Raw genomic sequence first — 16,011 nt, 5'->3', positions numbered from 1 at the left:
GACGGTCAGTGTTTTGTTTTTCTATTTTGGAAACCTTTGCAACTGGTTATCCTCCCTAACTTGAAAACTCTTTCCAAAACGTTATTTCCTACCGCCCAGGGCATACTATCCTTTTCTCTTTTAAAGGCATCCTTCAAAATACTCTTCTCCCAGTTGGAAAAGCAGCAGGGAGTCAAGGTGTGGAGTTAAGACCGGCAGCAAGTTGCCACTCCCCTTGCCCTGCCTCAGTTACTGCAAGAGCATACATCTGGGGATAAACCCTTGTGTGGTAGAGTCAATCCTCCTAGTGAAGATTATGAAGGGAACAAAGAGAGGGCCCTTCCACGCTTCAGAGAAAGGTGTTCTCACAAACACTAATTCAGGATAAAAAGAAACAGAGGAAATGAACATTTAAAAAGATTAACTCTGAATGATACCTGTAAGTTGTTCAATAAGGAAAAGGAGGAGCGAGGGAGTACAGACCAGGATTCGGCTGGATAATCTTGGGTAGGTCACCTAAACTTCTTTGAATCCCTGCTCTACTTAAAGAGAGTTTGGACCAAGGATCTCTTAAGGTTCTTTCATCTATAAAATTCTATGGTTCTAGGATGGAACCATCCTAGAAGGGCCATTCTGTTGATTTCCTAGTCTCCAAGAGAGAGATAACTAGTTTCTGGGAGAGGAACTGACTGCCTTGATGGAGAATTATCAATGCAAAGGTGGGCGAACTTCTTATTTACGGGGGTTCGGACCGTAGCGATGCTTTTGGAGAATTTCCACGAGGGCCTTTTCCTCGTTCTTTAACCTGATTTTACAATTCTCTTGACGCTTTAGGATGGCGGAGCAGGAAGAACCTATTCAGACTGGGATTGTTCACTTCAAGCATTTTCCCCTTCCTTATTATTAGACCTTAAAAAAAAAACAAAAAAACCCGCCAAGAAACAGATCCGAAAGGGATGGCAGGGGAAACTATGATTACGGGATCTCGAAAGGCCTGTAAAATGCGCTTCCGCATTTTCATCTTTTCTTTGGCATTAGGACCTTTTTGAAAAACAGATTTTTGGCGGAGTGGGCCCAAGAATGAGGTTCAGAACAGTAGAGGGGGTGCTGGCGTGGGGCAGCTCCGGATCGGACTCTAGCCGGCCGCCTGGCGGGCTAGAAGCTACAAGGGCGCGGCCGCGGGCGGGCGGGCCCCGGGGAGGGGCTTTGCGGAGGCGCCGCGGCCCGAGCCGAGCGGGGCGGCCGGGGCTCGGCGCGCAGAGCGGCCGGGCGGGCGGTGGCGCTGCGGAGGCGGCGACCGAGGCCGGCGGGCGCGGAGGAGGGGCCCGAGACTGGGGCGGCCGGCGGCAGCCGCCTCGGTGACGACTCCCGGCAGCGCGGCGACCAGAGGAGACCGAGCCCCGGGCCCCGCCGTCGCCGCCGCTCCAGGCTGTCTTCCTTCTCCTCCAGTCTCGGCGGGGGCGTCAGGAATGGGCCCCAACCGCCGCGGGCCCCGCACGCTGCGCCGTCCGTAGGCCCCCCAGCAATCGGAGGTCGGCCGGCCGGCCTCTCACCACCCCTCACCCCAGCCGAACCGTCCCCACCCCAAATCCCCGGGAAGGAAGATGAGGGAAAAGGGCCCGGCGCTCAGCAGCCAGAGCAGCAGCAGCAGCAGCAGTGGTCGGGGGAGGGTGTTTCGCCGTTTCCTCTCAGCCGCCAGGACAAGATGGCAGCGGCCGCGGAGAGGGGCTGAGCCCGGGCTGGGTGGTGCCGCCTGCTGAAGCGCCTGGCTCCCTGTCCCCGGCACGGCCCCGCACCCACCCCGGACATGCTCAGGGCTGCGGCCGCCCGAAGAGGGGAGAGCGCAGGCCTCTAGGAAGGTAAGGGACTAGGGTAAGGGGGCGCCCCCACCCCGCGGCGGGGGTTGGCGGTGGGGGGGCGGAACGGCTCCACCAGCCGCGCCTGCGTTCGGAGGGCCAGCGGGCCCCTCCTCCAGACCCTCCCTGGGCCCGACGCCCCCTAAGCGGTCCGCACCCGTAGCGCGTTCCGCACCCGGATCCGCATCTCCTGTGCGCTCGTGCTCCGCGTTTCCGCCTGGCTCCCTTGGGGTGGCGGATCCAGGCGTCTCCCTTGAGGCCGAGGCGCCCCAGGCCCGAGGCCGCCGGACGCGGGGGGCCGCGCGTGGTTCCTGCGCGCGGTGGCGCAGCCTCCGGGAAGCCGCGCTGGGGCTGGGCCGGGCGGCCCCCGCCGCCCCCTGCCAGGGTTGCGCAACGGCTCTTCCCAGCAACCGAAGTTTTGTTTAGTCCCACTGGTGGGGCGGTGGGGGGGGCTCTTCCCTCCCCGCAGCCCGGGCCGTCACTACGGAGACCTCTTGTCTTTCATTAAGGGGAACAAACACAAACACACGCACGCACGCAACTTGAGCTCCGCGGCCGATGGCTGCGTCCCTGGCTTTGTGGCCCAGTCCCCAGCGTCGTCGGGCGGCGGGTCCGGAGGGTGTCAACTCGAGGGACGTGAGTGCGTGTGATTGTTGGGGAGGAGAAATGTGATCCGCCGCTCCGCGTCCCCCGCCGCGGCCGGAGGAAGGCGTGGCGGCCGCGCGGCAGGTCTGTTGCCGGCGTCTCTCGTTACGGTGGCGGCCGCCCGCTTCCCTTCGCGGCGCTGGGAGAACTCGCGGAAAGACTTCGGAGGAGAGAATGTCTGTTTTCCTGTCGGGAGGGAGACGGCTGTTTTAACATGGTATGTAGCTCTCGGCGAAGCCTGTTGTTTCCCAGTCTTATCTCTGCTTGAGGAATTGCGCTGAAGGGTGTGTGCGTAAATTACCTTGGACCTGTTACAGAGCAGTCACAACACGTTCAGTCCTTGAACCGTGTTTTCACAACCTCTTGCTGCCCTGTTAGAATTTATTTTTCCACCTGTCGGTCTCTGCTTCTCATTAAGAGGAGCTTCTGTTAGCAGTAGAGAAGTTTTTCAGATTATCGTCCAGTTTACAGGCAAAGCTCATGGTTGATTCCATTGTCAACTTTGATGTCTCTCTGGTCTAGGGCCAAAAAAGTTAGCTGGTAAACCAGCCTTTGCCTCTGTTTAGTAGTTTGGTGATTATTATTATTATTATTATTTTCTATTTTAGGTATTTGCTTGTTAGCTGTAACTTCTGAAGATGAAGGATTTATATTTAAACCGTTTCTGTTTATTTCTAAATTTTAATTACTGGGCGCTATAAAATTTTAAGAGGTTCTCTTAATCAAATTTTTGATGAGAACTTTTAAGCAGGATCGGTGAGTTTTGTTACCCAACTAAAAACATTTTAATCCTGCATTCTCAATTTTTCAGAAGCTAGGCAAGCCTCACCATATGTTTGATAAGTCTAAATTCTGCTTATGCTTGCAAGTGCGGTGCTAATTTTATACAATGAGCCATGATAAGATTTTGATAGGTCATGATTAAACTTAGGATTTAAGTAAACAAAATAAGACTGGCCCTTTTTGTTTTCTTTAAAAAAATTAGTTTTTATAGTTTTGTTGGTTACCTCATGCCTTCATGCCACTTAAGAGTAATTGAGATGTACCAACCAGGTAAAGTTCCGTGCTTTTTAATCAACAAGCTGTTTCTTGGTATATTTATGGGTGTATTCGTGAAGTATAGGGTACTTATTTGTGAAATACAATGGTTGAGGTTTATTTTTTTTCACATTTCTGAAACGTTTTTAATTTGTGTAAAGGTAAAGATGTGCTGATACATTTGTATTTTGGATATTTCATTGTGTGCGGTTCTTTTTTGTATTTATGGGAAAAATGAATAATTTAATTTGCTCCTTAATTTTTTATACTCTAGGGACTATATTTAAAAATTTTTTTGTGGAGAGTGTTAGCTTAAAACTATGTTTTAGAAAGATAAAATGAGCTTGAACTCTTGAACAGAGCCAGCCATTAAATGTTTCAGATTTATATTTGGACACTGCTGACTATAGTAGCTAAACATACATATTAGGCAGGCAGATCATAACCTGGTGAGCCAGTCTTAGTTTACTGTCATAATACCTTTTCCATTGAACTTGTCATTATCTTGCTTATAAACCAGTCATTGGCTTCTGGGCATGGAGTTTTAGAGTCACATAAAAGTGGATGATTTTTATGGAGTAATTCTTCTTGTAAACATGCTTGAAAAGAAGCTTCAGATCATACTATTTTAATTTTTTGGATGTTCTGTCATGGGTATCATAAAACAAGGTGCAAATTACAGAGGTGGGTTTCTGTAGCTAGTAAGGCAGGGCATGTAAGTATTTGTTGAATGCAGATTATTGAAAGCCCCACCCCCCCTTTTTTTCTTGCAACTTAAAATAGCAGCAGCTGTCAAATGAACTTTTTCATTGAGCTTTGTTTTAAATATTTGATATATCAACATTGAGGGCATCTCTATGGAAGGGCAGATGAAGAAAATGTAAATTTCAGAGTGCTAAAATGCTGTTTCCCAATCCTGTTTCACATCCATTGAATGGAATACTTGTTTGAGTGTTTCCATTTGAATGTTAATTTATTCTGGTAACTTTCGAAGTTAATTTTCTTAATATGATGATATGGTAGATTAGAATTGCATTATTGGGGGTTAGTTAATTCAAAGTCTTTAAAAATATATAGTTTTCCATTGTAACTTTATGTTTGAATTTGGAGATGAAAATATCATGGCACTATTTAGATTTAAGGGTGTTTTAAGGACCTTTGAATTTTTCCACATTTAAAGTATCTGTCCAGAATTATTCTTGCTTCTTAACTATTAAAGGATATGAGATGCTTTGCTGCATGATAATATTGTTGGTACTGAAAGAGATCTTCATGTGAAGTTTCTGTGTTTGCAGCTGTCCTAGCTTCCTAATGTCTGAAGTTGAGACTCCCAGTGTGGTATGTTTAACTTGGAAGTTACTTTTGATGACAAACCCTAGAACTTTGTAAAAATCAAGGAACCTATCAGTGTATTTTATTTTAAAAGAACCCCTCCCGGCTCCCTCGTTCCCCCCCCTCCCCCCGATTTGCTGAAACCTTTGTGGTGGGTATAACCTTTTCTGTGTAATACGAATGTAAGTCTAAATGAGTTATTTGAGATGTCCTTTCTGATTCTGGATTCAGCTGCTTAAAAATTTTATATATATACACACACACATGCATATATATATATTTGTCTAATACGTTAAAGCATACACTATAAGTTGAATATAGGGCTATAGATTTGGAATAGAAGTTTTAAATTAGTGGAGGATTTTAGGATTAGCCAAAAGTCCACTCCTTTTAGTTTGGTTGGTATAATTAAGAATGATTTGGGGAAGAACAGTTTAATATTAGTGCGCTGCTTCTGTAGCTTTGTCACAGCTGTCCTTTTTTTAAAAATCTTAATCACTGTCAGGACAGAACAGATATTTGGAGGATGTATGTTACACATTTTACCCAAATATTTGTTGAATTAGACCTTGACCAATTTAGTGGATCAGGCTGTTCTCCACAGTTGCTACTTAGGCCATGTGTCGCTACATAAAGGCAACATGTTGTCTGGATTCTGAAGCATACCACTGAATGCTAGGGTGTTAGAGCTTCTGTTCTCACCACTCCTGTGGAAATTAAAAGAGCTGGATGAGTATTGGAAATACTATATTTTTAGGGTGGCATTTATAGTTTGTGGACAGTTAAGCTGATTTACTTTTCTCTTTCATATTTAGTAGTTAATGGCAAGAAAGCTGTCTTTTTTTTTCTTTGAAAGCTGTCTTTTTCTAATGTAAAAGTCTTTGAAATGAAACAAACCAAGATAATATGTTTTTACCTTAAGTGCATTTTATTTTGATCCAAACAATTTGTCTAATTTTCTGAGTGAGCATTTTTGACTCCTAAGGGAGACTGAGGGGTAGGGAAGGTAGAGGGGAGATACTTCAGAGAAAGCTGGGCTGTGGTGGGGGTGATGGTGAGGCGTGGGTTTCATTGGATTTGGGAGACTTAAGAAATCTGTTTTAAATGTTCAAGTTGCTAGAAACCAGAGTTCTCTTAGTTGTAAAGTCAATGAAATATTGTGGTAGCTTGGAGGAAAGATTATGAATATGGCATTGGCACCTGCCGAATGATCATTCTTGTGAAATAATATGTTTATCATCCTTGACCAGTTTTTAAATCCTCCCCAGCCCCCAATTTATTTTCCTTAAAGTATAATTTAGGGAAGATAAACTTTTTATACAATTTAAAAACAAAGAACGTTACAGGCCTATCTTGAAATTAGAGGTGTGACGAGAAGAGAACATATTGCCATTATGATGAGTTTGATTTATGGGAATATTTTTAGTTTTTGGAGATCCTTAAAAATAAAACTGAAGTGCACTTAATAAGCAAATCTAGGTTTTTCAAAACACAGGCTTCTTTGTCACATGTTTCATTTTTACATTCTAAGAGGAACATCTCTTTTAAAGATTAGACTTCCAGATACTTTTTCATGTTGCATTTTCTTTCTTGCTTTGTCTTTTTTGTTTGTTTTGTTTTTTTTAAATGAAAAGGTGGTTACACCTTGTTTGTGGAATAGGGAAAAATAGTACTTGGCTCCTCTAAACTATACCTTTTCCTTGATCTAAGTGAAGTGAAGTTACTCAGTCGTGTCCGATTCTGCGACCTCATGAACTGTAGTCAGCCAGTCTCCTCCATCCATTGGATTTTCCAGGCAAGAATATTGGAGTGGGTTGCCATTTCCTTCTCCAGAGGGAATCGAACCTGGGTCTCCTCCAATGCGGGCAGTCTCTTTACAGTCTGAGCCACTAGGGAAGTGAGCATCTAAATTGTGAAAAACTGGTTATTTAGTATAACTCTTTGGTCACATTCAAAATAAGAGATTGCCAAGGGTGGTCAGATTTAGTTCTTTTTCGTGTAATTATTAATGCTGGAGTACCTTTTCTCATTGGAAAAAAATTGTTTTAAGTTTGATAGATATTGAAATAATCAAATCAGCAGACTATGAATCATTCTCTCCCTCTTTTAAAATTTTGTAATCATTATAAATTATATTTGATTACATATGGATTACCAGGAAATTGTCTTTAGGATTTGATAGAAAATATAAAGCTTGGCTTATTAATTGGCTAGTATTTGACTAGCCAGTTAATCCATTTTAGAAATTTTAAAAAGTATTTGATTTACTAAAACAGCATTTATATTAACTTCAAACTCTTTAATTTCTTCTTGCTTTGTTGCATATTGTTCATAAATAAAATGTTACAGTTTTTGAAAAACAGAAGGTAAACTTTGCAGAAAATAACTTGTTTAAAAAATGTTTCCTCCCCTATAAAGCTATTATTTTAAAGGCGTAAAAACTTCATTACCGTATATATTGACTGTGTGTTACCTGTTTAATAATACATCAAGAGTCTTGTAGGTCTGGTAAACGATGCTACTTTAGATAAATAATGCTCGGTCTTACATAGTTAATAAGTTAGATGGACTGATAACACTGAAAATTGAACCCGACTTTCTAGAGACATTTTTTTTTAAAGAGTATAATACTTCTGAGGACTTTAAATCTGTAATTTATTGTAACTTTTAATGAGATTAAATAGGGTACAGTGACATAAAACCACAATGAAAATTAGAGGTTATGTGCTAGATAGCCTATAGCTATGATGCTGTTTTTCACTACATTCTCAAAACATGTTTTGGGCCAGTTTCAGTGGAGACAGTACAGGTATCTCTATAGTATATGAGTTATAGTTTTATATTTTAAGTTAGATAAGAGTAGTATTGGGTTCAAAAGTATTAGGTTTTTAATCGGGTTAGTATACTTTAAATCTTTTTTTGTAGCTGGATCATTGACTCTGACCACAAATAAATGAAATTTTATTATGATAGGTAAAACAATGATAAATAAGTATTGAAAATTAGTACATGTTTGAGTGCCCATTAACTGCAAATTACTGTCTATGGATGAAGAGTAAGACATGATAATCTCTGCTTTGAGGAAGTAGATTCTATGAATTTTATTTTTGTGATAATCTTTCCGTCAAGTCTAGCCAATTTAGTAGTATAATAGCCTTATATTGCCTAACAGAGATGTGTTGTGTTATTTAGTCGCTAAGTCGTGTCCAACTATTATGTGACCCGTAAACTGTAGCCTACCAGGTTTCTCTATCCATGGGATTTTCCGGGCAAGAATACAGGAGTGGGTTGTCATTTCCTCATCCGGGGAATCTTCCCAACCTAGGTATTAAACTTGCGTTTCCTGCATTGGCAGGCGGGTTGTTTATCATTGAGCCACCAGGGAAGCGGTTGAGTAGTGTAATTGCTTTCATTGCCTTATGGAGACATGCGTATGTTAATTTAAATGAAGGAGAGGGTCATTTCTCAAATACGGTTAATCTCATTCTCTTATTCTCTAGTGTTTCATTCTGGACTTGCCCCATTCTTGTATTGCCTGAGCAAGTTATTAAAAGATTGCCTCTTCTAATTATATTATTACTTTCTCAGTTTGGAGTAGGGCTCTCCAAATCTTATTCTTATGCCATCTGTGGGAAGAAAACAGGTGAAAACTGGGTACAGATAGAATTTCGTTTTCAGTCAGTTCAGTTCAGTTCAGTCGCTCAGTCGTGTCCGACTCTTTGTGACTCCATGAATTGCAGCACGCCAGGCCTCCCTGTCCATCACCAACTCCTGGAGTTCACTCAAACTCACGTCCATCGAGTCGGTGATGCCATCCAGCCATCTCATCCTCTGTTGTCCCCTTTTCCTCCTGCCCCCAATCCCTCCCAGCATCAGAGACTTTACCAATGAGTCAACTCTTCGCATGAGGTGGCCAAAGTACTGGAGTTTCAGCTTTAGCATCATTCCTTCCAAAGAACACCCAGGGCTGATTTCCTTTAGAATGGACTGGTTGGATCTTCTTGCAGTCCAAGAGACTCTCAAGAGTCTTCTCCAACACCACAGTTCAAAAGCATCAATTCTTTGGCGCTCAACTTTCTTCACAGTCCAACTCTCACATCCATACATGACCACTGGAAAAACCATAGCCTTGACTAGACGGACCTTTGTTGGCAAAGTAATATCTCTGCTTTTGAATATGCTGTCTAGGTTGGTCATAACTTTCCTTCCAAGGAGTAAGCATCTTTTAATTTCATTTTAAGGTACTTTTAAAAATATTGAAATTTCTGGCTATAACTCATTTTGAAACCACTCTTCAGAAGGGATATTATTTGTGTACTTAATTTGTGTAAATCAAGTCTGTCTTATGTTGAGGTCCTTAAAACTAGTCATGCAAAAGGCAAGTGTTGTATTGTGTTTCTCCTATTACGATTGTGTATGATAAATTCTTAATGAACTTTGACAATTTGGTAACATTTTGATATTTTATACATGTGTATTTAAAATGGGATTCGTTTTCTTTTTGGCCACACTGTATATCTTGCAGGATCTTAGTTCCCCGACTATGGATTGAACCCAGGCCCCCGCAGTGAAAGTTGTGAGTCCTAACCCCTGGACTACCAGGGAATTCTCTAAAACTGTTTTCTGTATGGAAACCTACTCAGAGTGTTAGGGACTATAGCATAATTGGTTTCTTAATAGCTTTTGAGTAGAAAATAGTTGGAATGCTTGCCTTGTCAGTTGCCCTAAGCCTAGTGTGACAGTGCTGGAAGTATTTCTAGTGGCTGCTTTGAAACTTGCAAAATCACTTTAAAAATATCTCATATCTGAAGGTATATCTAGCTTGAAATTGTTTCCTATTATCTGATTGGAAGAAAATGAAATACCTCAATTTATAACCTATTTTTATAAAATAACAATGTATTCCATTGTAGGGGAAAGGTTACATTAAAAAAATATAAAATCATATCTAAACTGTTCTTTGGTCAGAGACCATGTCTCAAAGGTTTTTATATCTCCTCAACTGCCTGCTTGACATTGGGGAGTCAAATATAATTATCATTGATAGTGTGATAGTGAAGTCACTCAGTCATCTCCAACTTTTGTGACCCCATGGACTGTAGTCTAGCAGGCTCCTCCGTCCATGGGATTTTTCCAGCCTAGAGTACTGGAATGGGTTGCCATTTCCTTCTCCAATAAAAGTAGTCATAAACCATAAAAGTAGTCAAATACTGGCATACTTTATTGAGTAGCTTGACTGGTACCTGACGAAGCAATTGTGAATGTATCAAAGACCCATTTGACTTCTCAAAACACTACTTTTCCCCTCACCTTCTTAATTCTAGCAAGTGAGTTTGTTTCTTAGGTAGAGGTCAAACAGATATCAACTTTCTGCAGATTTCCAACCCTTTACTTCAGAGTATAACTTATACCATTACCCATGTTGTTTTTCTACTACTCTCTCAAGAAAAGAAATACCTCTTTTCCTCCAAGACTACTCCCTATTCTCTTTTGTGGATTTCATCCTAAAATGTTTTTCAGCATCTTGAACCTATCCAGTAACTTCAGTCTCTCTCTTTTTCTTGACCTCTTTTCTTCAGCCTTAAACAGGCATCTTTTAATTGTGCCTCCACAGGTCTGTGGACCTATCTTCCCTACTCTATTTCTTCCGCATTCCTTTATGTGTACTCTAGCCTCTACTTGACATTGTAGCTCTCTGTCCATGCCACTCTAGTGAAGTTACTCCCACTAAGCTCTCCAGTAGTTTTCTCTTATTCATGGTTTGTGTATCCCTCCAGATGATTGCGTCCAGTCACTATTCAGTTCTGAGCTTCTTGTAGCTCATCTTCTGAATTGTCTCCTGAACTCCCTATTTTTCCTGTACAGGTAGCTCAAACTTAATTGATAATCTTATTTCCAAATTTGTTCCTTTTTCTGCATTTCCTTTTTGGTATTCATATTCATTTTCTATTGTGGTTTTAATGTTTGAAACTTTAAGTCTTAAACTATTTTTTTTTCTGATGAGTGCATTAAAAAAAATACTACTAAAAACAAGACACACAGCCAAAACTGTGCTTTGCAAAACAAAATCTTTCAGTTTTTATCAAGTCTCTTTTTTGGAAATTCATATTAAGAAAATAAAGTATGTATAAAAGCTATATGAAAATATTTACAACTTTATAAATGTGAAAAAACTGGAAAAAAAGCAGTCTAGCAACTTAGATATGCATATGTGGTAGAATATTATGCTGCTGTTTAAAATAAGAGTAAAGATATCCTGTAAGAGAACAAATTGACATCAGGTTATACATGTATTATGATTATAAGCATGTAATAAAGCATACATTAGAATGACTGAAGGAAATGCTTTTGTGCAAAATGTTAAATGTCACAGATTAGTCCACTCATTCTAGCCATCTGATTTCAAGTAACGATAAGGCTTAGTGATAATTTCTACTCTTTGAATTTGCAAGGCTTCTATGAATAAATAACATTTAAGTTATAACGTTGTAATATGACCATTTTGGCATATTCATCGTGTATAGTTAATATGTAATCATTAGTTTTACATCTGAGATTCTATCTAGCCTCTTACGCAATTACCTGAAAAATGGCATGAGGTCAGTTTTGGCCAATAAGAAATTTTTAGTTATTATCTGGAGGATAAATTTCTCATCAGTAAGCTATAACTACTTTGTGGTCATTTTCAAATGATTTAGTGTGTTTTTGTTTTATGCCATGGAATCAGTAGCTAGCCTTAATTTTGAACTTAAAAATTAGGGGGCTTTCCTGGTGGTTCAGTGGTAAAGAATCCGTGCACCTTTACAGGAGACTCAAGTTTGATCCCTGATCCAGGAAGATCCCACATGCAGCAGAGCAACTCAGCCCCTTGGCCACAGCTATTGAGCTTGTGCTCTAGAGCTTGGGAAACGCGACTTTTGAGCCCATGTGCTGCAGCCAGGGAAGCCAGCTTTCCTCAAGCCTGTACTCCACAACAAAAGCCACTGCAAATAAGAAGCCTGCCCAATGCAAAGGAGAGTAGCCCCTGCTCGTTTTAGCACAGCCAAAAATAAATAAAATAAATTATTTAGGCAAAAATGTGTTAGATATTACAGAAACTTCAATCTGAATTACTTTCTTTTTTAAAAAATTTATTTTATTGAAGTATAGTTGATGAACAGTGTTGTGTTAATTCTGATGTATAGCAAAATGATTTGTTTATACGTATATATATACATATATATATTTTTTCATATTTTCCGTTATGATTTATTATAGGATATTGAATATAGATGTTGAATATACTGTATACCCTGTGGTATATAGTAGGACCTTTCTGTTTACCAATGCTATGTGTAATAGTTTGCACTGCAGTCCCCACTCTCAATTCATTGCCCCTGCCCACTTAACAACCACAAGTCTGTTATATTTGTGAGTCTGTTTCTTTGAATTAAACATTTTTTGAATTAAACTTTCTTAATCATGTTTTTATCTTTTAATGCATTAGTGTTGTTAAGAAAACTCTTTAGCCAGATAAATCTTGAGTTTTTCTTATCATTATAATTCTGATACATATAGTTATATGGTATCCTATATGACAGTGTGGCTTTTTACACTGATATAACACATTTTTTTCAATGTTTCTGTGAGCTTGTTGTGGAAGAAATAAATGTTTATGTGACCCTTGCCAAATGGATATAAATCTGCAGTTTTAGTTCACAGCTTATTACATGCAGCCCAACAACGTGTCACTTTAAGAAGTTAGTGGTTAGAGGTAGTCAGAGCCAAACAGAAGCAGTTGTAATAGTTCTAAGAATCCAGCGTCCTCTAAGAGTACTTTTGAGAAGCTGATTGTTTTTCCTCTGTAGGGCTTTATGAATTGCTTTGTTCTTTAGTTTTTTTTCTGGCTTTCTTAAGGATATCCATTGTAAATTTCTGCCCTGTCCTCTTCCTCAAATTTGTCATGAGAATAAGAGTGAGATCTTTGTTTTTCTTAATATAGTCTCATTTCTGTTCCTTCTATTGTTTCTCACTTGATACCATAGAGATTCCAGAAGCGCAGGATTTCCTGATGCCATGGTGAAAGATCATCTTCACAAGATGTATATGACATTTAAAATTTGAAACTAAAGTTTCTTTACTTAGAAAAGTATTTGAAGGTACTTCACTAAATTCCTCAAAAAGGACTTTTCTATAAAATGGCTTATCTGGCAACCAGCTATGAAGAGAGAGAACATAATTATAGGGAGAAAAAAAACTATGAATTTAGCAGTGTAGGTCACATCAGGAACATACAGGGTCTTAACATAATTTGGAAAGAACAAGGAATTGACTTTTTTGTTCCAGTTTATTTTTTCAAGCCCTAAAATGTCTTTCATAAAGATTTTTCAAAACCAAAAGTACTAAAATCAAGCTTATGCAACTGTAAATATTTGTCTCTTCAGCTCTTAGAAATACAAAACTGTTATTAGTGTGTGCATGGTGGTGGGCAGCTACTGTTCTCACTTCACACTAGTTTTTAGACTTGCAGCTCATGTAGTATATATAACTCTTGAGTGATAGTACTCTTAGTTATGTATGAAGAACACTGTACAGAAAGAGAATCTTAAAACTGTTTATTTAGCATAGCCCATAATTTAGAAAATTTTTGTAGAACTTGACCTTTAATTCTATAAATGTTCATTTAGAACTTTGAACTCTTATCTCTTATAAAAGTCTTAACTTGTCAGCAGCATTTTTTTTTCTTTATTTTGGTTGATCAGCAGTGGATGTTTGATCAAATTATTAATCTATGATTCACCTTCCTCTGAATTGTTTCAGAGGTGTTTTAGGTTAGGAGATATTCATGCTTTAACAGTTGGTTACATGGATTTTTGTTTTAATAAGAAAAGTTTTGTAGTGATTCTTTTGGGACAGACTTTCCTACAAAGTAGAAAACAATTCATTTGGCTTTCTAGAAAAGAGTTATTTTATTCATAACCTAAAGATGTAAGGCTGTTTAATTTTTCTAATAATCCATTGGTAGGTACTGGCATTAGTAGATATTGTGTGATGAATTTAAGGAAATTTTCTTTTGTACTTGTTTTATAAACTAGATTTGAATTATGAATCTTAAAGTTTATTTCAATAAAAAGAGTTCTTCAGAGGAACTTTTCACTTTTAGTCAGCTTTTCTGTCAATATTTCCATTTCTGAGTTTTGATTTTTACATAGCTTCAAAAAAATCTAGAGATTTATATGCTTTAGAAAATGTAGTTCTTAAATACTGTTTTTCATTAACTCTCTTCTAGCCTTTCTAAAGACTTGTATTGGCAGGGTGAATTCTAGCAGCTTTGAAATGTCCACCGGATCACTTTCTGTTCCAAAAGTTGGAATGTTTTGCTAAGTCAGATGAAGCTTGTTATTTAACATGCTGATTTGTGTTATAGTCAACACATTCCCTAGATGCTTTGTTCACAATACTGCTGGAAAATACCCAAGACTTTAGTGTTTTCAAATAAATGTTTTGTAGGTACCTGAGACAGCAGGTTTATTTTATGAAGCTTTACAATTTGAAGTGGTTCATGTATATGCATTTTCTTACATGAAATATTTTAGCATCAGTAATCTCCTGGATATAATAGGCACAGTGACCTCTTTAATAATATAGATATTAAAAATGGCCAGTGAAGAGTTAAACTTACTATTCACACTGAAAACTTATTTTCTGGCATACCCTGTCTTTTATTTTTAAGAAGACTTGTTTTGTTTTTTATAAATATGTACTTTAAACAAAGTAATTGAAAAATGAAAGCGTGACTAGATACTACTTTTTATTGACTAAATATTGCTAGTCATATAGTTTGATTTTCTAATTCCTGTTGTAGAACCTTGTTTAGAAGGTTTTTGAAGAATAAAAAGACTCTTTTATTGTCAATTTATTGGACCACATAGTGAAATACTAAATAGTTTTAGTCTCTGTTGAATGAAGAAGTTACATAATGACCCAAAGCTTGAAAAGCAAGTGTGAATTAAGTAATATATTTTAATGAAAAGATTTCCTGTCACTGCTTATGAATACTTTTTTATTAATGGGGGCACATGATCCCAGGGACTTGCTCTGTGCCTGACAATTCTAGGTGATCTAGGCCATACGCTAGTAAAGTAATGCTCAGAATTTTCCAACCCAGGATTCAGCAAGTAAACCGTGAACTTCCAGATGTTCAAGCTGGTTTTAGGAAAGGCAGAGGAACCAGAGATCAAATTGACAACATCCGCTGGATCATCAAAAAAGCAAGAGTGTTCCAGAAAAACATCGATTTCTGCTTTATTGACTATGCCAAAGCCTTTGACTGTGTGGATCACAATAAACTGTGGAAAAGTCTGAAAGAGATGGGAATACCAGACCACCTGACGTGCCTCTTGAGAAACCTATATGCAGGTCAGGAAGCAATAGTTAGAACTGGACATGGAACAACAGACTGGTTCCAAATAGGAAAAGGAGTACGTCAAGGCTGTATATTGTCACCCTGCTTATTTAACTTATATGCAGAGTACATCATGAGAAACGCTGGACTGGAAGAAGCACAAGCTGGAATCAAGATGCCGGGAGAAATATTGATAACCTCAGGTATGCAGATGACACCACCCTTATGGGAGAAAGTGAAGAGGAACTAAAAAGCCTCTTGATGAAAGTGAAAGAGTGAAAAAGTTGGCTTAAAGCTCAACATTCAGAAAACTAATATCATGATATCTGGTCCCATCACTTCATGGGAAATAGATGGGGAAACAGTGGAAACAGTGTCAGACTTAATTTTTTGGGGCTCCAAAATCACTGCAAATGGTGACTGCAGCCATGAAATTAAAAGACGCTTACTTCTTGGAAGGAAAGTTATGACCAACCTAGATAGCATGTTCAAAAGCAGAGACATTACTTTGCCAGCAAAGGTTCGTCTAGTCAAGGTTTTTCCAGTGGTCATGTATGGATGTGAGAGTTGGACTGTGAAGAAAACTGAGCGCCGAAGAATTGATGCTTTTGAACTGTGGTGTTGGAGAAGACTCTTGAGAGTCCTTTGGACTGCAAGGAGATCCAACCAGTCCATTCTAAAGGTGATCAGTCGTGGGTGTTCGTTGGAAGGACTGATGCTGAAGCTGAAGGTCCAATACTTTGACTACCTCATGCGAAGAGTTGACTCATTGGAAAA

General features: G+C 39.4%; 1 protein-coding gene across 4 annotated transcripts in view; it reads left to right on the top strand.

Moving 5' to 3' along the window:
* The first annotated feature begins 994 nt into the window (after positions 1 to 994).
* The window catches only part of HIPK3 (homeodomain interacting protein kinase 3), an 83,638-nt gene continuing 68,621 nt past the window's right edge, over positions 995 to 16,011 (top strand). Inside the window, exon 1 of one of the 4 annotated variants that reach the window (XM_070383582.1) lies at positions 995 to 1,838. Coding sequence is in view for 2 of the 4 variants with exons in the window: in XM_070383581.1 (XP_070239682.1) it covers positions 3,491 to 3,533 (43 nt within the window). In the remaining 2 variants the exon portion in view is untranslated. Of the gene's footprint in view, positions 1,839 to 2,456; positions 2,698 to 2,979; positions 3,534 to 16,011 lie in introns of those variants that run through there. The other 3 variants (XM_070383583.1, XM_070383581.1, XM_005890883.3) reach the window with 3 other exon arrangements.

This window comes from Bos mutus, chromosome 15 (assembly GCF_027580195.1).
Source record: "Bos mutus isolate GX-2022 chromosome 15, NWIPB_WYAK_1.1, whole genome shotgun sequence".
NCBI lineage: Eukaryota > Metazoa > Chordata > Mammalia > Artiodactyla > Bovidae > Bos > Bos mutus.
Note: the sequence above shows the minus strand (reverse complement) of the source record. Positions and strands in the feature narration are given on the sequence as shown.